The 22,331-nt window shown below is 39.9% G+C and overlaps 1 protein-coding gene across 3 annotated transcripts in view; it reads right to left on the bottom strand.

Moving 5' to 3' along the window:
• KPNA1 (karyopherin subunit alpha 1) overlaps nucleotides 1–22,331 on the bottom strand; it is a 72,535-nt gene that overhangs the window by 27,299 nt on the left and 22,905 nt on the right. For 2 of the 3 annotated variants that reach the window (XM_036447622.2, XM_036447624.2), the window contains exons 3-7: nucleotides 16,529–16,636; nucleotides 15,624–15,723; nucleotides 13,594–13,688; nucleotides 2,317–2,341; nucleotides 1,983–2,188 (exon numbers count right to left, since the gene is read on the bottom strand). In XM_036447622.2, the coding sequence (XP_036303515.1) occupies nucleotides 1,983–2,188; nucleotides 2,317–2,341; nucleotides 13,594–13,688; nucleotides 15,624–15,723; nucleotides 16,529–16,636 (534 nt within the window). The remainder of the gene's footprint in view (nucleotides 1–1,982; nucleotides 2,189–2,316; nucleotides 2,342–13,593; nucleotides 13,689–15,623; nucleotides 15,724–16,528; nucleotides 16,637–22,331) is intronic. The other variant, XM_036447623.2, reaches the window with a different exon arrangement.

Here is a 22,331-nt window from a genome sequence, read left to right as displayed (position 1 = left end):
CAGAGTTGACAGCACAAACAATGGCATAAAATTATGATAGAAATGTCAAGGAAAATTAATTTAAGTAACCATGTGATTCAAAAACAAATCAGTAACATGAAGAAATGAAAAACAAAAAATCTAATAGTATTACCTAAAGTAATAAATGGCTGCCAAAATAGTTACTTTCCTTCCTATTTGTCGTTGTAAACTACTATATTCTTAGTATTGCAATAATGGTACCATATAAGGAAACAACCTGTCATGCAGCTGTAATTGCTTATAAATTGTAATTCCATTATTTTTCACTATCCAGAACCTGCTAAATAAGGCTACAACTGAAATCTGAAGGGTACACTGAAGTTTTGATATTTTCTCTCTTCCCTGATCTCTACCTTCTGGTGCTCAGTTCCTTAAATAAGGAAAATGAAAGTCCAAAGCTGAAATACTTCTGACCTCCTATCAAGTTTCCCACTCCAGGTTGAGGTACGCCTGGTTCCCTTTCTCCATTTGGATCAGGACTCTGTTGCTGGCCACTTTGCTGGGTCCATTCTGGTTCCTAGCAAATGCCAGGCTCACCTGGAGAGCAAGTGAAAAGAAAGGCTCACATCAGAAAAATAAACCCAGATATAAAACTCTGTGGAGAACAGTGCCTGAGTCATCTGAGCAACCTTTCAAGAAAGGAAGAAGGACCAATGAAGATGGGGAAAAAAGTAGGAGGATGAAGCTTACTGCAGTTTATTCACATTCAACTTTTAGAAAGGATGAGAGACAGTAAATGGGGAAACTAAACTGTGTTGTTTTTTTTTCCTTCAAATTTATGACCCTAAGGCGAGTATGTGTCTAATGAGGGGAGCTAGGAGGCAATTTACTTATTTCTAAAAATTCTTATAAGCTTCTATAAAGTTTGAGAATATAACCTCTTAGCATTGCAAAGGACAATACACAGATGCTGGGCCTGGACTCAGGATACCCTTAGCCAAATGGTATTGTCTGCTTTCTAAATCCTAGATTCCACCCATGTTTATCATGTTTGATGGCAAGAGAGTATCCAGATAGCACTGCCCAAAGCAGGAGTTTTTATCTCCCTAGTTTGAGTCACCTTACTGATTTCCAGATAAGGAAAGCCAGAAAGGAAGTGAAGAGACCCTTTACTAGGATTCAGTCCTTTATCTATGGAATGAACAAATTAAGTTTGTCCACAGGATTTATTAGTGAGTTTAGCTATTATGACCACGTTATTATTCTCTTACCGGAAGTGAAATGGCAAAAGCCCCATTCCCAAGACATACTATCCAACTTTCTAACAAGCAGGTAGGAGTATCCAAGAAGACAGAGGAAGGAGTGCCCTCCAAGTTTACCAGAGCACATCTAATTATTAAGCTCAAAGCCTCCGGTCCTAAGATTTCCCTCAATATATTTGTTCCTCCTGTTTTTGGGGGTAGAGGGGTCAAGGTTACCCATTAGTCACACTGGAGAAAGAACACCATGTTGTGCTTAAATGTACACCGAAGAAAAGCTGGGGATGACTTTCAGATAAAAGATAAGTTATTTCTCAGAGTGTTTGGACATCTAAAGTTAAAATCATGAGATGGTTTTATAGTAATTTCTCAATCTTTCAGCCTAATTATTAGTTTACAAAGGGGTGGAATCTGAGAATTTAGATAGAAGCAAATTAGAGATATCTGAAGGCATTCATCTATAGATATTTTAAGGATAAAAATTCTAGGATAACAGAATAAAAATGATGTAAAATTTACACAGGCTAGCCAGGAGAGGGCACTGTCTGAGAGAATACTGGAGAATGTAGAAATGAGGAAGTACCCATTTCTCTGACTTTTCATTTTAGGCCTAGGTTATGCCATTTATCTTTAGTGCATTAAGAAACTGCAATCCCCTATTAATAATTGCGAGATGGAGGAGTAAATTCAGCACTCGGAACTACTCTCGTTGTCAGAGACAGGATAAACATATTTTCACATGAACAAAATAATTTTCCCTACCTCCCTCTTTCTACAAAGCTTTTCAAATGATAAACTGCAGTAAGGCTCTTCACTGGGCTCCTCTGGTGCTCTCTGCAGATAGCTTAGGGGCTCAGGCTCTGTTCTCGGCAGTGTTGGTTGTCTGGATTTCTTTTTTTTCTGAGAAGTCTTTCTTTTCTTGCTTTCTAGTTGAACCTGATAACTTCTCAGGTGATGGTGATCCTGGCCTTAGATGGGGACCAGAATTATAATCCAGGAGGCAGCTAGCAAAACAGAATCTTAATTCAAATGAATTTGGGGATTAATAAATGTCAAACTGGAGAAGAAAAACTGAAGGGGCACTGAAGTACTCTACCTTTTCTGGATTTCTTGTTTTTCCTCTGGAAGATACGCATCACCGCAACAAAGAGAGTAAAAGAGGGAGAAAAATGGAGTGGGAGGAAAGGAAAGAAAATATCAAGACAAAGCATCAAGTCTATAAGGCTCTGGACAGCAAGGAACCTGAGGACAGAGTTGTCATTTACAAAAATGTCCCAATCCCTATAGCCTTATGATAAGGCAAAAGCAAACAAGGGGGCAAAGTTATCTTTATGATTAACTTGTTGTTGACAAACATTTACTTGGAAAAATAACCCCATTTTTGTAATCTACTTGGTACCTAACCAATTATTATAGTTGTCAGAACCCTTCATATTAGATCCTACAAATACTTGATAATTTAGGTGTCACAGGTATTTGTTAAAGAATAGAGAAATTAATTCAGCTGTTACTCCAAGGAAGTCTAGCTACTGAAAAATGACCAACTTACTAAAAGTCCAACTTTATTCAGGAGCAAAATTGTGTTGTTGTTTTTTTTAAATTATATTGGGGTGACATTAGTCAACATCATATAGGTTTCTGGTATATGTTATAAGATATGCATATTGCAACATGTGCTCAACATCCAAAGTCAAATCTCCTGTCACCATACATTAGGACCCCTTTTTCTTCCCTCTGGCAACCTTCTGGCAACCAATGTACTGTTGTGTTCATGAGTTTCAGTTTTATATCCCACATATGAGTGAAATCATGTGGTTCTTAGCTTTTTCTGACCAATTTATTTCACTCAAGATCGTGTTCTCAAGGTCTATTCATTTTATTGCAAATGGCACTATTTCATCCTTTCTTATGGCTGAGTAATATTCCATTGTGTATATGTACCGCATCATCTTTATCTAGTCCTCTATTGCAGGATACTTGGGTTGTTTCCATATCTTGTCCACTGTGAATAATGCTGCAATGAGCATAGACGTGCATATATCTTTGAAAATACATGATTTCAACTTTTCTGGGTATATACCCAGGAAATTGCTGGGTCCTATAGTAGCTCTTTTCTCTCTCTTTTTTTTTTTTAGGAATCGCCAGCCTGCTTCCCATAGTGTTTGTACCAGTCTACATTCCCACCAGCAGTGGATGAGGGTTCTTCTTTCCCTCATGACTTTTCCAACGTTCGTCATTGCTTATCTTGTTGATATTGGTCACACTAAAAGATGAGAGGTGGTATTTCACTGTATTTCCCCAATTGCCAGGGAGATAGAAAACTTTTCTTACATCTATTGCCTGTTTGTATGTCTTTTTGGGAGAGGTGTATTTTCAGGTCCTCTGCCCACTTGTTGATTGTTTGGTATTGAGTTTTATGAGTTCTTTATATATTTTGGAAATTAAACCTTCGTTGGAGCCACTGTGTGCAAATATCTCCCATCTGGTTGGCTGCCTCTTTGTTTTGTTATTGGTTATTCTGCTGTGCAGAAGCTTTTGATATATAGTCCCATTCATTTATTTTTGCCTTCACTTCCCTTACCTTTGGGGTCAAGTTCATAAAATGTTCTCTCTAAGGCCCATAAAGTTGGTACCTATATTTTCTCCTATGGAGCTTATTATTTCAGGTCTTATATTTAAGTCTTTGGTTCATTTTGAATTAATTTTTGTACACAGGGACAAACTGTAATCCAGTTTCAGTCATTTAAATGTGGCTTTCTAGTTTTCCTAGCACCATTTGTTGAAGAGACTATGTTTGTTCCACTCTGTGTTTCTGGCTCCTTTGTTGAAAATTATCTGTCCATTTACATGTAATTTTATAGCTGAACTCTCTATTTTGTTTCATTGATTGGTGTATCTGTTCTCTGCGAATACCATGCTATTTTGATTACCATAGCTTTGTAGTATAATATGAAGTCAGTTAGCATTATACCTCCAGCTTTATTCTTTTTTCTCAGGATTGCCTTGTCTATTTGCGGTCTTTTATGGTTCCATAAAAATCTAATAGTTTCTCGTTCTATCTTTTCAAAGAATGACATTGAGATTTTGATGGGTATTGCATTAAATCTGTATATTATTGCTTTGGGTAATATGGCCATTTTAACTATGTTGATTCTTCCTAATCCATGAACACAGGTTTTTCATTTTGTTGTCTTTTCCAATCTCTTTTACTAATGCTTTGTAATTTTCCATATTTAGGTCTTTTACATTCTTTGTTAAGCTTATTCCTAGGTATTTTATTATTTTGGTTGCAATTGCAAAAGGATTTATTTTTTGCATTTCTTTTTCTGAAGTTCTGTTGTTAGTATATAGGAAGGCAATGGATTTTTGCACTGACTTAGTATCCTGCAATTATTATATTTGTTTATTGTTTTTAATAGATTTTTGGTGGTCTTTAGGGTGTTCTATATACAGAATCATGTCATCCACAAAAAGTGAGGTTTACTTCTTCCTTCCCTATTTTGATGCTTTTTATTTCTTTCTCTTGCCTTATTGCTCTGGCTAGGACTTCCAGCACTATGTTGCGTAGGAATCATGAAAAGTGGACATCCTTGTTTTGTTCCTCATCTTAAGAAAAGCTTTCAGCCCTAGCCAGTTTGGCTTAGTGGATAGAGTGTCAACTTGCAAACTGAAAAGTCCCAGGTTCAATTCCGGTCAAGGGCACAGGCCCAGGTTGTGGGCTTGATCCTCAATGGGAGACTTGCAGGAGGTGGCCAATCCATGATTCTCTCTCATCATGGGTGTTTCTATCTCTCTCTCCTTCTTTCTTCCTCTCTGAAATCAGTAAAAATTATTAAAAAAAAAAAAAAAAAAGCTTTCAGTTTTTCACTTCTAAGTATGATATATGTTGAGGGTTTATCATATCTGGCCTTTATTATGTTGAGGTACTCTCCTTCTATCCCTATTTTATTGAGTAAACTGATATTAGTGGAATAACCCTGCTGAGCAGCAGTTAAAAACCCTGCTGGAGTGACAGTAGTCTGTGAACTGGAGGACTATGCTGCCATGTCCACAGGAGATGCAGAGCTCCAACAGTAAAGACACCTCATTGGAGACCAGATGCCAGTTGGCCTTGAAGGCTTTCACTCACATGGCACAATATGATGAAGAAATTTCAGATTACTTCAGAAAACAGCAAAGGAATAGCTCAGATGCCCTTGCGTTTCGGAATGAACTCTCATCAACCTCCAGCCCAACCTTGCCATCACAATTTTAAATGGAGCTCCTGGATTTACAAACTTGTGTGATGCTTTGAATGCCTAGCAGCTGGTGAAGGAACTCAAAGAAGCCTTAGGCCTTCCAGCTGCTGCCTCTTTCAAGCATATCAACCCAGCAGATGATGCTGTTGGAGTTCTCCTTAATGAAGATAAGGCCAAAGTGTGCATGCCCATGTATATAACCCTCACACCCTAGCGACTTCACATGCATAGCCAGAACAGCTGATAAGATGTCTTCATTTAGTATCTTTGTTGCCTTATCTGAATCCCTATATGTGATATCCCTACTGCCAAAATCTCCAGAGAGGTATCTGATGGTATTACTGCCCCAAGGATATGAAGAAGTAGCTTTGAAAATACTTTCTAAAAAGAAAAATGGGAACTATTGTGTTCTTCAGTTGGGACCAAAATCTTACAATCCAGAAGTTCGGACTCTCTTTGGTCTAAGTCAAAAGAGAAATAATGGTGTCATCTATAGGTCATTATTTAGCAATGTTGTTACCAAGAAAAAAGATTTGCTGAAATTTGTGCTCTAAGACCTCATCATGGCCACCATTGCTGGGAAGTACAATCAATTCAACTCCGTGCTATGCCAAGAACAGGCAGGAGATTGGCATTGGAGCAGGACAGCAATCTGGATCCAGTGCACACGCCTGGCAGGAGCTAAGGTGAACTTCTGGTGGCTTCGGCATCGCCCACAAGTGCTCTCAATGAAGTTCAAAACTGGAGTGAAGAGTGCAGAAATCTCCAACACCATTGATCTGTATGTTAATGGGACCATGGGCAAGGATGAAGATTTGGTAAAGTGGAAGGTGCTGTTTGAAGAAGTCCCTGAATTACTGACCACAGCCAAGATGGAATGGGTGGACAAGCTTAGTGAAGTGTCCGTTAGCTAGGATGCCTTTTTTCTTTTCAGGGATAATGTGGACAGACCTAAAAGGAGTGGTGTGGCATATATTGCTCCTCTATCCGGTTCTGCTGCTGACAAAGTTGTGATTGAGGTCCTCAATGAACTGGGAATAGTCCTCACTCCCATGAGTCTTCAGCTCTTTCATCACTAAACCCATCACATGTGCTTTAAGCTTGCTTATGTTGGTGTGGGCAACTTTGAAAATACTTTGGAAAAAATAAGATAATGAATCTGAATAATAATCTTTGGGGGAAAGGGGGAAGTGATGTTATACCCTACCCAGTTTTTCTCAGTGGATAGTGCCTTCAGCACCTTATTATCTGTGTTCATGGATTATGCATTCGAGGTCTTTGGTTGACTACCTCCCACCCACCCCGCCTTCCCTCTGAGGTTTGCACTGTTCCATGCTACCATGTCTCTGGATTCATTCTGTTCTTCAGTTTGTTACTTAGATTCCACCTGTAAGTACAATCATGTGATACCTGTCCTTCTCTGACTGGCTTATTTCACTTAGCATGATACTCTCCAGGTCCCTTTATACTGTCTCAAAGGGTAAGAGATTCTTTTTTACTTCTGCATAGTATTCCATGGTATAAATGTATCACAGCTTTTTTATCTACTCATCTACTGATGGGCATTTGGGCTGTCTCCAGATCTTAGCTATTGTAAATTGTGCTGCTATGAACACAAGGGTGCACACATTCTTTCTGATTGGTGCTTTGGGTTTCTTAGGATATATTCCTAGAAGTAGGATCACTAGTTCAAATGGCAAATGCATATTTAATTTTTTGAGGAAACTCCATACTATTTTCCATAATGGTTGCACCAGTATGCATTCCCACCAGCAGTGTACTAGGGTTCCCTTTTCTCCACGTCCTCGCCAGCACTTGTCATTTGTTGATTTGTTAATGGTAGCCGTTTCTGACAGGTGTAAGATAATACCTTATTATCGTTTTGATTTGCATCTCTCAGATGATTAGTGACTTCTAGTATTTTTTTATATGTATCTTAGCCATCTGTATATTCTCTTTGGAGAAGTGTCTATTTAGGTCCTTTGCCCATTTTTTTATTGGATTGTCTTCTTTTTGTTAAGTTGTATGAGCTCATTATATAGTTTGAATATTAACCCTTTATGAGATAAATCATTGCCAAATATCTCCCAGAGTGGGCTCTCTTTTCATTTTGTTGATGATTTCTTTTTCTGTGAAGCTTTTTATTTTGATTTGTCCCACTTGTTTATTTTCTCATTAGTTTCTTTTGCCTTAGGAGATGTATCTGAAACATAGCTACAAGAAATGTCTGAGGTTTTGCTGCCTATGGTTTCCTCTAGGATTTTTATGGTTTCACAACTTAAAATTTAAGTTCTTTTATCCATTTGAGTTTATTCTTTTTTTTTTTAAATAAATCTTTATTGTTCAGATTATTACAAATGTGATCCTCTTCCCCCCCTCAATTGCTCCCCTTCACCAGGTTCCCACCCCACCCTCTGTACTTTCCCCATCCCCCATTGTCCTCATCCATAGGTGAACAGTTTTTGTTCAGTCTCTACCCACACCCCCACTCCCCTTTTCCCTGAGAATCGTCAGTCCATTCCCTTTCCATACCTCTGATTCTATTATATTCACCAGTTAATATTGTTCATCAGATTTTTAAATTCCCTTGGTTTTTAGATTCACTTGTTGATAGCTACGTATTTGTTGATCATAATTTTTATCTTTATCTTCTTCCTCTTCCTAAATAACCTCCTTCAGCAATTCATATAATTCTGGTTTGGTGGTGATGAACTCTTTTAGCTTTTTTTTATTTGTGAAGCTCTTTATCTGTCCTTTGATTCTGAGTGATAGCTTTGCTGGGTAGATTATTTTTGGCTGTAGGTTCTTGTTATTCATCACCTTGAATATTTCTTGCCATTCCCGTCTGGCCTGCATGGTTTCTGTTGAGAAATCAGCTGACAATCTTATGGGTGCTCCTTTATAGGTCACTACCTGCCTTTCTCTTGCTTCTTTTAATATTCTCTCTTTGTCTTTTGCTCTTGGAATTTTAATTATGATGTATCTTGGTGTGATCCTCCTTGGATCCTTTTGTTTGGGGTTCTGTGGGCTTCCTGGACTTATAAATCTATTTCTTTCCCCAGGTGGGGGAAGTTTTCTGTCACTATTTCTTTCAGTATTCTTTCGGTATCTTGTGCTCTCTCTTCTGGAATCCCCATAATTCTGATGTTGGTTCGCTTGAAATTGTCCCAGAGGTTTCTTACACTATCTTCAACTTTCTGGATTCTCTTATCTTCTCCCTTCTGCAGAGGAGTGTCCTCTGGCTCTTCGTGTTCTAAATCTTTGTCTTGATTCTTGCGATCTTCCAGTCTGTTTTTAGGACTTTGTATAATATTTTTTATTTCAGACAATGTTTTCTTCATTTCTTGTTGATCCCTTATTATTTCTAGTTGCTCCCTTTTCATATCCTCATAGGTCTCATTTATTTTATCGGCCTTTTTTAGGATATTGTTGAATAACCTTATAACTGTAGTTTTGAACTCAATGTCCAATCTTTTCTTTTCCTCCATCTCCTTCCTTTGTGTCCTTCTTCTTGTCTGCATTTTAGTTGTTTCCCTGATTTGATGGAATAGCTTTATGTGCTAGGTGTTCTGGTAGAGCCCAGTAGCACAGCCTTCCCAGTACCTGCGGTGGACAGTCTTGGTGTAGCCCTTTGTGGGCTGTGTGTGCAGTCTTGTTATTAAGCCTTGCTTATTGTTGGTATCACTGGGAAGCGTTGATCTCCAAGCCAATTGGCTGTGAGGATCAGCAGTGTCTCAACTAGGAGGGTTTCCGTACTCTGCTTGAATAGGGCGGGGTCTCGGGGTGGCGCAGACAATCTTTGGTTCCCTGTCAGTCTCGCCTTAGAAAAGTCCTGTTCGTGGAGAGTTTTAGAAGATTGGTTGCAGGCGCACACGCACCTCTTTGGTAAAGGCGCAGACAAGCTTTGGATTCCTGCAAGTCCCTCCTTAGAGAAAGCCAGCCTCTGAGAGAGCTTCTGTGCTCAGCCACAGGTAGGGCGGAGTCTCGGGTTGGTGCAGACAAACTTTGTTTTCCCTTCGGCTCCTCCCCAAGTCCCGCAGTAATGGCCTCTGGCTTCACACACCTCCAAGAGATCTCTGCCCACTGCCTGACAGTCTGGCCTCTCCCTGTCTGGGGCCATTTATCAGAGCAATAGGCTGATTCTGTTTTCCTCTCGGACAAGAAAGCCAGCTGCGTTAGCTGTTCGCCCTCTCCGCGCCAGGAGTAAGCCCGTAGCGAACTCAGCCCGGCCCGCCCTCTCTGCGTGCAGGGAGTAAGCCAGCAGCAATCTCGGTCCGGCCCTTCCTCTCTGCACCGGGATTAAGCCAGCGCCTTTTCGCACACACAGTTCTCCGTACTTTCACAGTTCCTGAGGTTCAGCGTGCCTTCTCTCTCCTTCCCAGATGGCAGAGCCTCCTCTCAGCCAGCCGTCTGGCGCTTCAGGGCAATGCCTCCCCTGTTTTTCAGTTCTAAATTCAAATTTGTTGTGGTAGGCTGCATTCGGGTGTCTGCCCTATGCCGCCATCATGGTTTCTCCTCCATTTGAGTTTATTCTTGTGTATGGTGTAAGTTGGTGGTCTAGTTTCGTTTTTTTGTATATATCTGTCCAATTTTCCCAACATCATTTCTTAAAGAGACTCTTGACTCTATTGTATGCTCTTGCCTCATTTGTCAAATACTAATTGAGCGTAATGGCTTGGGTCAATTTCTGATCTATTCCATTCATCTATACGCATGTTCTTGTGCCAGTAACTGGCTGTTTTGATTATAGTGGCTTTGTAGTATAACTTGAAATCTGGTATTGTGATTCCTACAACTTTTTCTCTCTCAAAATTGCTGCAGCTATTCAGGGTCTTTTTTGATTCCATACAAATATTTGGAGTATTTGTTCTAGCTCTGTGAAATATTTCATTGGTATTTTAATAGGGATTGCACTGAGTCTATGGATTGCCTTGGGTAGTATGGACACTTTAATGATATGTCATTAATTTTTGATAACTTGAATACGAAGTGCTTTGGAGAGGGCCTCTTTGGACTGAGGTAACTAAGTGTTCTGTTTCTTCTGGGATTCAAAATCTACTTCTTCCAAGAGATTTGGGAAGTTCTCACACACTATTTGTTTAAATAGACTTTCCATTCCATGCTCCCCCTCCTCCTTCTCTGGAATGCCTATCTTATATAATAAAAGGCTAATATGTAAATTGTCCCCTCGGGAGTTCAACCGCTTGCTATGACATGTGCTGACCAACAGGATGGCGCTAAACATGGTGGGTGATCAGCAATGGCAGTGGGATGCTGAGGGAGCAAGGGAAGAAGGAGATGGGAAGGCGGGGAATCTGATCGGCACTGATCACAGGCCAGACCTAGCGGCACAAATTTCATGCACTGGGTCTCTAATAATTCTAATATTGCTTTTTCTGATGAAGTCAGATAGTTCTTGTAGAGCTTTCATTTTTCTTTATGCTCAGATCTCTCTTTTCCCCTCTTAGTGGTTTCTAGATTCCTGTCTTAGATATCACTAATTCTTTGCTCCATCTGGTTGGCTCTGTTTTCTACGCTAACTAGTTCACTTTTTTTTAAAATCTTCATCCACGGATATTTTTCCATTGATTTTCAGAGAGAGTGGAAGGAGAGGGAGAGACACAGAGAGAGAAACATCTAGGTGAGGGAGACACTGGTTGCCTCCTGCATGTGCCCCAAGTGGAGCCAGGAATCGCACCTGCAACCAAGCTATTTACCCTTTACTGGAATCAAACCTGGGACTCTTCAGTCAGTGGGCTGACGCTCTATCCATTGAGCAAACCAGATGGGGCAGTAGTTCTCTTTTTTTTTTTTTTTTTTTTTTTTTTAATATACTTTATTGATTTTTGTTTTACAGAGAGGAAGGGAGAGAGATAGAGAGCTAGAAACATCGATGAGAGAGAAACATTGACCAGCTGCCTCTTGCACACCCTCACCGGGGATGAGCCCACAACCAATGTACATGCCCCTAACCAGAATCGAACCTGGGACCTTTCAGTCCACAGACCGACACTCTATCCACTGAGCCAAACTGGTTTCGGCAGTAGTTCACTCTTGATCTCCTTAACATCATGCTTCATTTTCAGGATTTCTGATTGGTTCTTTTTTCAAAGTTCTAATCACTTAGGTAAAATACTTGTTTTATTCATTCGTTTTCTGAGTGCACTGAGTTACCTGTCTATATTCTCTTGCAGCTTGTTAGTATTTTCAGAACTGCAATCTTGAAATATCTTGTCATTTATATCATATACTAGAGGACCAATGCACAAAATTCGTGCAGTAGGGGGGAGGGGGATCACTCAGTCTAGCCTGCACCCTGTCCAATCAGAGGGTCCAACTATCTGTTTAGGCCTAATCCCTCTCACAATCCGGGACCATTGGCTTCTAACATCTCGCCTGCCTGGTGCCTGATTGCCCCTAACCCTTCTGTCTGCCTACCTGATCTCCCCTAACTTCTCCCCTGTCGGCCTGATAGCCCCTAACTGCTCCCCTGCCAGCCTGATTGTTCCTAAACACCTCTGTCTCAGCCCCCACACCCGGGACCCATGCTGACTGCACCCAGGCCAGCCGCAGGTGCGCGGGACCTCAGGCGGCTTTACCTGGGCCCTGCTTTGTCAAGAAGAACATCCAGAAGTTCGTCTGGAAGAAATCCGGTCTAATTAGCATATTACCCTTTTATTAGTATAGATTTCCAAGTGTTCAACCTTTCTTTCTGGAGAGTTTTCATTTTCTTTCCGGTTATCCTCATTACTGTGGTTATTCATGGTATTTGATGTACTCTTTTGCCTATTAGTATGTAGTATTTATCTCTAAAGAGTCCTTTCTACTATTTTCCAGTAGATGGCACTGAATTGCAAGATTGTTTACTTTTGTGATCTCCCAGTGTTGAACCTTCATGGCTTCCATAAAAGAGTACAGCTGAGCATCTTGGGGGTTTGTTTTACTCTCACCGTAAAGGCGATTCCTGACCTCCATGGGTCCTGCCCCAAGTACCCCTTCTGGAGATCAGTCAGGAGACAGTGGTTCCACTGCAATAGCTCTTGGTTTATACGTAATATGCTCCTGGACCCAACTCCAAAGGCAATGGGTATTGAGCTTTGGAAGTCCAAATACAAGAGGGCTGTGTGGTTCATTTCTTTGTATGAAACACCATCAGCCTGAACGTGGAAGCTGCATGGCAGAACCCTGTCAGGTATCTGCTAATTCAGACACTATTAATTCCCCTGCCACTAGGCCTGCTGGGCTGACTCTCTACCCCCCGAAGCTCTCTGTTCCTCCGGCTGAAGGAAACGTCTGCTACCACAGGCTTTCTCCCTTCTCCTGGCCAGCCAAACTATAAGCTCCTCAGTGCAAGGCTGTCTAAGGGCTGTCTGCACTTTCCTCCCTTCTCCTCTCCCATTTATTCCTGGTTGTTAACGTTTAGATGTTCCAATGTGCATGTCTCTCCAGCATGTGTCTATGTTGAGCAGGGATTTTTTTGTTGAATTATAGTTGGTCAACTTCAAGGGAAGAGGACAGGGGCTCTCTCATACCCCCATTGCTCTGCTGTCACTCACAAAATAATATTTTAAAATTTATAAACAATTCCCAGGATGAGTCAGTTGGCAGTAGATCTTTTTACTGTGAAAATTATCCAATCCAGAATTTGTAGAATTTCCTCTTAGAATTCTAAGATAACACAGTATTGATAGACTAAATTAACACAGCAAAAAGCACGTAGATGCCTGCCAAGGCTATCTCCTTGTCAGTTCTTTGGAAATAGGGAGGGAAGGACTAATTAGGACCAGATTTGGGGATTAGTGAGAAAGCTAACAAGTATAAGCTAAAAACCCTTCAAAACCAAATTTTACATAGCCCACACTTACGTTCTATCTATAATAGCTCCTCTATGACAAACAATTCCCTATTGGATAAATATTATCCACAATCATCATAAAATTATCTTTTACGTGACAAAAATATGACAAAAATTCTAAAGAGTTAAATCAAGGACCTGGATGTTAAAAAACTATCAAAAAAACTTACAATGTGGTTGTTGGAAACATCATTAAAAAAAACCTTCATATAGATTAAAATAAGTACCAAGATGTAAATTTGCAGAGAAGATAAGAGGCAAGAAATGTAAAGGCTCATACCTGCAGTGTACAATTCTCTTTTCGTTTGAGGAATTCCACAAACCTGGCCACTACTCCTGGTGTGCTGATGACTTCATCGATAGGAGGATTAGGTTCTGTCTCACCATAAAATAAAAAGAAAGAAGAAAATTAATTCTTTGATTTCAAAGCAAAGACTTTATAGATAAAAATTCCCTCCCTATATTTTAGCATCTCTTTCACGTTGGAAATCTCAAAAAGAAAAACAATGTAAAATGAGTTCAGTCACTTTGAGACTGCAGCAGCTTGAAAGATTTCACATTAAGTAAGTCTTAACATGAAAATGATAGGCAGAATTCTTAAAAATTAAAATTACTACCTCTAGTATTTTAGAAAATAGAGGAAAAACCATTCAAAGATAACCACTGTTATTATTTTGGTATATTTTCTTCTAGTCCTTTCTTTGTGTATGGGTTTATTATTCGTCTTTTTCATTTAATACTGGAGGCCTGGTGCACGAAATTCATACATGGGTAGGGTCCCTAGCCTGGCTGGCAATCAGGGCCGATTGGGGCCTCCCTTCCCCAGTTGCTGGCAGCTAGCCAGGGCCTTCCTGCACCATGCCCTGGTGGTCAGCGCACCTTACAGCGAGTGATTAAACTCTCAGGGGGACACTTTGCATATTAACCTTTTATAGATAGATAGATAGACAGACAGACAGATAGATAAGCTATCTTAAGAAACTGGATCAGGGGAGCATTTGAGATCTTGCTTCCTGGCACTTGTCATCAGTTTGAAAATGGAAAGAAATGGGATTAGGACATTCTGAGTGTGCTTGCAGAACTTAATTTTGCAGCTGGTAAGTTGTTAAGTAGAAATCAGAGCAAGAATGCACTAAGGATGACTGCCAATTTAATCTCATTTTCATTTATAACAAGAGTAGCTTATAAATGAAGTCAGTAGAAACTTGGATGAATAAATAGGAAATGTCCTAAATAATCAGCATAATAATTTCAGCAAGAGATTTTACAAAATTTTTTATGAGATTTATGTAGCAATGCAAGAAAAATGGCAACTGGATTACAGTACTACTACAAATTCTTAGCCAAGTCAATGACTTTACTGAAAGAGCTGATTAATGGTTCAATGATAATTTGGAGAGAATTCTAATGGCATGTTTTTTGCCTGACATTTTTACCAAGCATTCAGATAAACACAACAAATAAATTTGATATTATAATAAAGACTAAGTAGTTAATATGCTAGATTACAAAAACAACATATAGAAAGAACGTTAAGCCAAAGTTGGCAATATAGCAACAGGGGTAAAGCAAAACTCAGCAACAGAGTTTTTAAAAAAATTATAACAATAACAATCCACATGACTTCACTTGAAAACAGTTCATATAGAAAAGTACTAGGGAGTTTAGAATGCTGCAAATAAAATGAAACATTACTGTACCATGATTACTGACATTTTTGAAATTTTTCTTAAAAAAGAGTGGAGTTTCTCAATATGAATTAATATAAAATATTAACTACTGTTCTTACCACTTCAAGGTCTTTTTTAAGATAGCTCAGAAATAAAAATAATGCTGCTTTCTGGTCCTGATAAGATCACACAAATAAACAAGGAAATCCAAAAGTTAGCTACGCCTCAGCGTTATACATATTTCTGTATGCATCCTTTTATTCTGTTGATAGACAAACTCCAAAGCAAGTTATCTGTGGTGTGAACAATAGGTTATGGGAAAGTGATATTTTATAAATAAATATTATATGTAACACCAGCGGACTGGTAGACAGGATTCATGCACTGATCGGGGGCATGGCCTACGGGGAGCGACCTGCTGTGGGAGCACAGCTCAACCTGGTCAGCCAAGCAGCAGTGGACCTGCCCTTTGGTGGCTGCTCCCGCTGTGGGAGCACATTGACCACCAGGGGGCAGCTCCTGCATTGATTGTCTGCCCCATGGTGGTCACTGCACTTCATAGCGAGTGGTCCAGCAGTTGTTCTGATCATTCCGCCGTTAGGTCTCTGGGCTTTTATTATTTAGGATATTCAGAACTCACCTTTTGAAAGCAGTTTTCTGAATTTCTGTGTAGCTGAAAGTTGCTGTTCTGGGCTATTGGAAAATATCATTTCAATCATGTCAGAAGTAATAACACCACCCTGGGATCGCAAACAAAAAACAAATGTAAGGAAATTTTAACTTTAATTCAAAGATAAAGATAGTATACATTGTAGTAATGTTACTAAGTTAATCATATTTATCTAGAAGTTACACTACGGGAGGGCAATCTTTACATGTAAAAAATGAGGTGATTAATAATGTGAAGTCAGTATCTATCATTAAAAAGCTCATGACAGTGAGAAAGCAGTCATCTTAGTAGTAAATACTAAGACAAGATTTTTTTTTTTAATTCTTTCTCTCATTGCTCATCAAAGAGTTAGCTATTCCTTGTAACTCAGATTAAATGTTAAATTCTAAAGGAAGGCTTTTCATGACATACAAATTTAAAGGATCCACTCCATGTCTATCCTATCCCTCTATTTTAATCCTGGGTACAGCCCTTTTCACTATCAGATATATATTTTTCTTAGTTATTTGTTTACTGCCCAGGTTTCCTCGGTACACTGTAAGCTCCTTGAAAGCCAAAGATTCTGTCTATCTTACCACTCTATCACTGATAGCTGGCATACAGTAGATGCTCAACAAATATTTATTGAATGAGTAGAATCATCCAATATAAAATACAGATTCTAGCCACTGCTAAATTCAACAGCTGATTTAAATTTATTTAAATTTTATATTTTCTTGCTTTATTAAAACTTTTCAGAAAGTCAAGCTGTTCTCTGTTTTTTAAGTGGATGTTAAATGAATGTGAAGTATTTTGTGGACTGTATTAGAGTTCTATAGACGAAACCTCACATTTTCATCAGAGAAACACTAAAAAGAGTTTATCATCTTACTTACTGGTGCCATTTCCATATTATTAATCTGAGCCTCATGGAAGCCTCCATCCGACATAACTTCCTCTTCTGTTTCTTCTTCTGCAGTAGCAACATTTCTTCGCTTGAATAACTGAAAAATAAAATATTGTTACTAAAGTAATTTTAACACAAGGGAGTTCGACAGCCAAACACTAGTCACCCCAGTTAAAAGGTAATAAGGATGGAGATTTTGAAAATTATTTAAAAAATTCGAAAGTCTGTGCCACTTTCAACCTTTCCTGATGAAACTATTTCAGAATTCTCCAGTTTTATAATACACTGCAATTAACTACCACTTGATGAGTAAAACTTACTGAGAGGTCTCACACTTGCATGACATATAAAAAGGTAAGGTTGGAAAATGGAGCTGGGGCATGCTTGGCCATTTCCTGAGAGATCAACACAGAACTCCAAAAACCTGCAGAAAGTATTCTTTGAATCTTTAGCTTAATATTGATCATTGCAGGTGTGTGAGGAAAAGATCCAAAGTTAAAAAATGAACCACTTCCAACGAACATGCAGAACAATTTCAGAGGTCACAGAGATCAAGGGATAGTTTATGTTCTGACAAACTGGAATAGAAAAAACTTCTAATATATGGGGCATTGAGAGAAGTCGCAGTATTGATTTAGCTGTGATGCTAAATTAGCCCTGAATTAAAGGCTGTTCTGGTCCAGCCTGCTCAAAGTTTTTTGCAAACTGCTTCCAAGCAAATTAACTACATCCAATGACAATGTCAGAATTATATACATTATGGGGAGATAAAATTATACTTATTAAAAAGTATATTAAAAAAAAAACTCCAACATCAAATGAGATCAAAGTCACAATGCTTGGCACTCAATTAATAATCACCAAGCATGCAAAAGTAGATGACTACCGCCGAGGCCGGTTTGGCTCAGTGGATAGAGCGTCGGCTTGCGGACTGAAAGGTCCCGGGTTTGATTCCGGTCAAGGGCATGTACCTTGGTTGCGAGCATATCCCCAGTAGGGGGTGTGCAAGAGGCAGCTGATCGATGACTCTCTCGCATCGATATTTCTAGCTCTCTATCCCTCTCTCTTCCTCTCTGTAAAAAATCAATAAAATATATTAAAAAAAAAAAAAAAAGTAGATGACTACCAATGAAGAAGAAAAAAACCCATCAAAATCACCTAGAAATGATAAAGATGGCAAACTGGACCAGGACATTAAAATAGTTTTCATAAATAAATCTACAATATTCAAAAAGTAGAGTAAAACATAAACATGAGAAGGAGAGATTGGAAAACACCTACACACAAAAGCAAATCAAATACTTAAGAGATGAAAAATTTTTCAGGTGAAAAGTATGCTGGGTGGATTTACAGCAGATTAGATATTATAGAAAAAAAAGATTAGCGGGCCAAAGCTGGTTTGGCTCAATGGTAGAGCGTCGGTCTGTGGACTGAAGGGTCCCAGGTTCGATTCCGGTCAAGGGCATGTGCCTTGGTTGCGGGCACATCCCCGGTGGGGGGTGTGCAGGAGGCAGCTGGTCGATGTTTCTCTCTCATCGATGTTTCTAGCTCTCTATCTCTCTCTCCCTTCCTCTCTGTAAAAAATCAATAAAATATATATTAAAAAAAAAAAGATTAGTGGATTTATGGACATTGCAATAGAAGCAATCCAAAAGAATAAAGAAAAAGACTGAAAAAAATATGTACAGAACATAAAAATATTTCTGTGGGACAAGGAATATATTTAAACAGACTTCATTAAAGTGGATATACAGATGGCATATACGCCCGTGAAAAAATACATTCAACTGTAGTCATTAGAAAAATGCAAACTAAAAATATAACGACATACTATTACACACACCTTGGAAAACGACTGACCATATCAAATGTTGACAAGGAAATGAAACTCCATACATTACTAATAGGTAGGTCAAATGGTACAACCCATTTTGGCCATCAGTTGACAGTTTCTTAACTATACAACTATAATACTAAACAATCCAGCCATTCTGTTCCTAGCTATTTATCCCAGAGAAAGGAAAATATGCATCTATAAGAGCCAGCTATAAATGCTTATAGAAGCTTTATTTGCAATCACCAAAACCCAGGAATGCTCCCAATTACCATCAACAAGTGAATGGATAAACCAACTGATACATACACAGCATAAGTATACCTCAAAATTATTAAGCTAAAAGAAGGCAGACAAAAAAATACATGTTGTATGATTCCATTTATGTAAACTAATCAGTGGTGACATAAATTGCTTAGAAACAGGAAAGGGTACTACAAAGGTATAGCAGAAAATTTTGAAAGAAATAGTTTCATTATATTTTCTTTTTTAAATATGTTTTTATTCATTTTTAGAAAGAAGAAGAAAAAAGGATAGAGAGAAAAAAAATCAATGGTTGCCACCTGCATACCCCTTACTGGTGATCAAGCCCACAATCTGAACATATTCCCTGACCTGGAATAGAACCAGTAACCACTTGGGTCATGGGTTGATGCTCACACCAGCCAGGCAATAGGTTTACTATCTTAATTACATTAGTAGTTTCAAATAATATATCAAAACACCAAACAATACACTTTATTATTCCCCCGAGGTGGAGGTTGCGGTCAATCGCCTGGTCAATCTGCACCTGCGGGCCTCCTACACCTACTTCGCTCTAGGCTACTATTTCAACCGTGATGCTGTGGCTCTGGAGGGTGTGGGCCACTTCTTCCGAGAGTTGGCAGAGAAGAAGCACGAGGGCACGGAGCATTTGTTAAAGTTGCAAAACAAGCAAGGCAGCTGAGGTCTCTCTCAGGATGTGCAGAAACCTTCCCAGGATGACTGGTCCAAAACTCAGGATGCCTTGGAAGCCGCCCTGGCCTTGGAGAAGAGCCTGAACCAGGCCCTTTTGGAGCTGCATGCCCTGGTTTCTACCCGTGCAGACCATCATGTATGCGACTTCCTGGAGAACCACTTCCTGGATGAGGAGGTGAAACTGATCAAGAAGATGGGCGACCACCTGACTAACATCCGCAGGCTGGTTGCCACCAGGCTGGGCTGGGCGAGTACCTCTTCGAAAGGCTCACTCTCAAGCACGACTAGGAGCCTTTGGAGCCCAGAAACCTTTCAGAACCCCCCGCTGCCCCCTCCCCCCCATTCCCCTGGTGTCTCTGGCTTTTACTTGAGCTTCTTCCCGAAACTACTGGCCATTCTTTTAACCACCCTGGAGCCCTCTCCCCTACATCAGACCAAAAGAAACAACAAAGCTTTTGGCCGAAAACAAACAAACAAACAAACAAATGTACAGAAAATCTTAAGTTGCAACTTTAGAAAAACAAAATACACTAAAAACAAATAGGTCAAAGTATTTAACAGTGGTAATAGTAGAAAAATGGGAACAGGAGAGATTTCTTCACTCTTGTATTTCACTTTTTCTCCCCACCACCAAAACATGTTGATTTTACAGTGTGTCTGTGGGATATATATGTGAAAATAAGACGGTGTCTTATATTAATTTTTGCTCCCAAAGATGCGCTAGGTCTTATCAGGGGATGTCTTATTTTTCCAAAAGAAGAATACAGTACACATTTATTGTTAAATGAAAACAAAGGAAATTTATTACCTGTATACGGTAAGGTAGTACAGTAGTTGTCAACACAAACCAGACAAACTGTGAATCCTACAGTATCAAGAATTTACTCACTTATTCAATGACAATCATGTCATCATCTTCTGGAACATCATCATAACAATCCATTTCCTGAATTTCCTGGTGAATTTCTTGTGACTCCATTTCTTTCAGAACCAGTAGACCAAATCTCTCATGTTTAGCAATAGCACTGTCTTTAAATGAGTACTTCTTGTCAAGGTAGCCTGCTCGCAGTGCATTTGCAATGCAACTGTCAGTAATTTTCTCCCATGAATTCTTCACCCAAGTCACAACTTCTTGCAGTTTAGGTTTCACAGTTTCCAGGCTGACTTCTCTCCATTCTATTTTCAATGTAGTCATTAATTTCCATGTGCAAATTGTCTTTGAATGGCTTGCTTACTGCAATATCAAGAGTCTGAAGATAGGCCGTCATTCCTGCGGGAATCATTATCTGATCTATTTTTCTTTCGTGAAGAAATGTCTTCATGTCTTTAGCGTAGTGAGTGCTTCCTGCATCCCAGACTAGCAGACCTCTTTGACTCCCTCGCATAACAAGCGGCAGCATTAAATCAACCCACTTTCTTATAACTGCTTGTGTGGCCCAGGTTTTTTCAGTTTCAAGAATAAAAACGCCCAAAACACGTTCAATCTTATCCTTCTTGCCCTTAGAAATGATTAAAAGTGGGATTTTAGTGCCATCCAAAAGAATTGCCAAAATATAGGAAACACGTGCACTTTTCTAAGCAGTGGAGGGGATGTACACTAAGGAGGCACCCCGCTGTTCAATTGTTGTTTGAGATGATTGGCCCATAAACACTGCAGTTTCATCCATAGCAATCATGTTGGAAAGATTGTATTTAGAGAAGTTGGCATCATCAATAAAGGACTTGAATGCGAGTGCTCACTTAATAACTTGAGTATCTTCCAACCTAAACAATGTTGTAGATCTTCTTAAAGACAGTTCACTTCACTGAAGGAAATTATCCAGCCAGTGTTGTGATGCTTTGAAGTCTTCGGGGGCTATGTCAAACTGTGGTGCCATTGCAAGGGCAAATTCTTGAACCTGAGCCCTATTCACAAGCAAAGCCTTTGCTCTCCTGTCAACAACCCATTCACAGATCAGGTCTTCCAGCTCGGAAAATAATGGTTGCCGACCTGATCCACACTTGTGCTTTTTAGCATTTCCCTTGTCCACTTGTTCAATGAGGTTACCATACTCTGCTCGCCATTTTCGGACCAATTGGATACTCAACATCTTATCTTTGCAGAAAGCAGTAAGATTTTGGCCCCAAGGGTCTCCCACGATTCCTTTCTTGTACTCCACAGAGTAGCTTTTTCTTTTTGTGCTCATTTCTAGGGGTAAAAAGAAGGAATTGGGGTATCAAGGTGGGGGGAGGGGGAATCACTTAAAATTACACAGGGGGGGATTAGAGGGGGGAATCAAAATGGCACAGGAGAATCAGAGGGGGGACTACCATTTTAGTAACCCCTTTTTTATCCTCCTGTGTCATTTTGATTGCCCCCTCTGATCCTCCTGTGTCATTTTAAGTGATCCCCCTCCCCCCACCCCTGTGCCACTGAACACCTTCACCAGACATCCCCCCTACGCCTTTATCAGACATTTACCCCCTGGGCCTGCCTGGGGACTGTCACTGGGCTTGCTGGGGCCTGGACCTGGGCTGGAGCAGGGTCTGCCACTGATTGAGAACCTTCAGTCATCATGAGGGGGGCCTCGCGCATCGGGTAGTGTCACCAGAGACAGACCAGCACTCACCACCTTCGCCACGTCCCGTCAGCTCTAATCCTCCTGTTCTTCTACACAGTCTGCGAAAGTCTCCTCCTCTCTCCCGCCCAGCGCTCACCACTCATTCCAATCTTCGCTCCGCCTCCACACAGCAGTAGCATCAGGACTCCGGGTAATGTCACTGGTTGCTAGACACCAGTCGGGGCGGCCCTAGCGACCAGTTTATGGTAAATTAATTTTCATTCTGAGACAGAGCCTAGGGGGGGGAGGGGGGCCTTATTTTCGGGGGGATGCCTTATATTTCACTCAGAAGGAAACCTGTAAGTAGGTCTTATTTTCGGAGGATGTTTTATTTTCGAGGAAACCTGGTATATATGTGTGTGTGTATATATACATATATCACAGATATATAAAATCATTAT

This window comes from Pipistrellus kuhlii, unplaced genomic scaffold (genome assembly GCF_014108245.1).
Source record: "Pipistrellus kuhlii isolate mPipKuh1 unplaced genomic scaffold, mPipKuh1.p scaffold_m20_p_2, whole genome shotgun sequence".
In the NCBI taxonomy this organism is placed as follows: Eukaryota; Metazoa; Chordata; class Mammalia; order Chiroptera; family Vespertilionidae; genus Pipistrellus; species Pipistrellus kuhlii.
The sequence above is the reverse complement of the archived record's forward strand: the minus strand, read 5'-3'. Positions and strand labels throughout refer to the sequence as shown.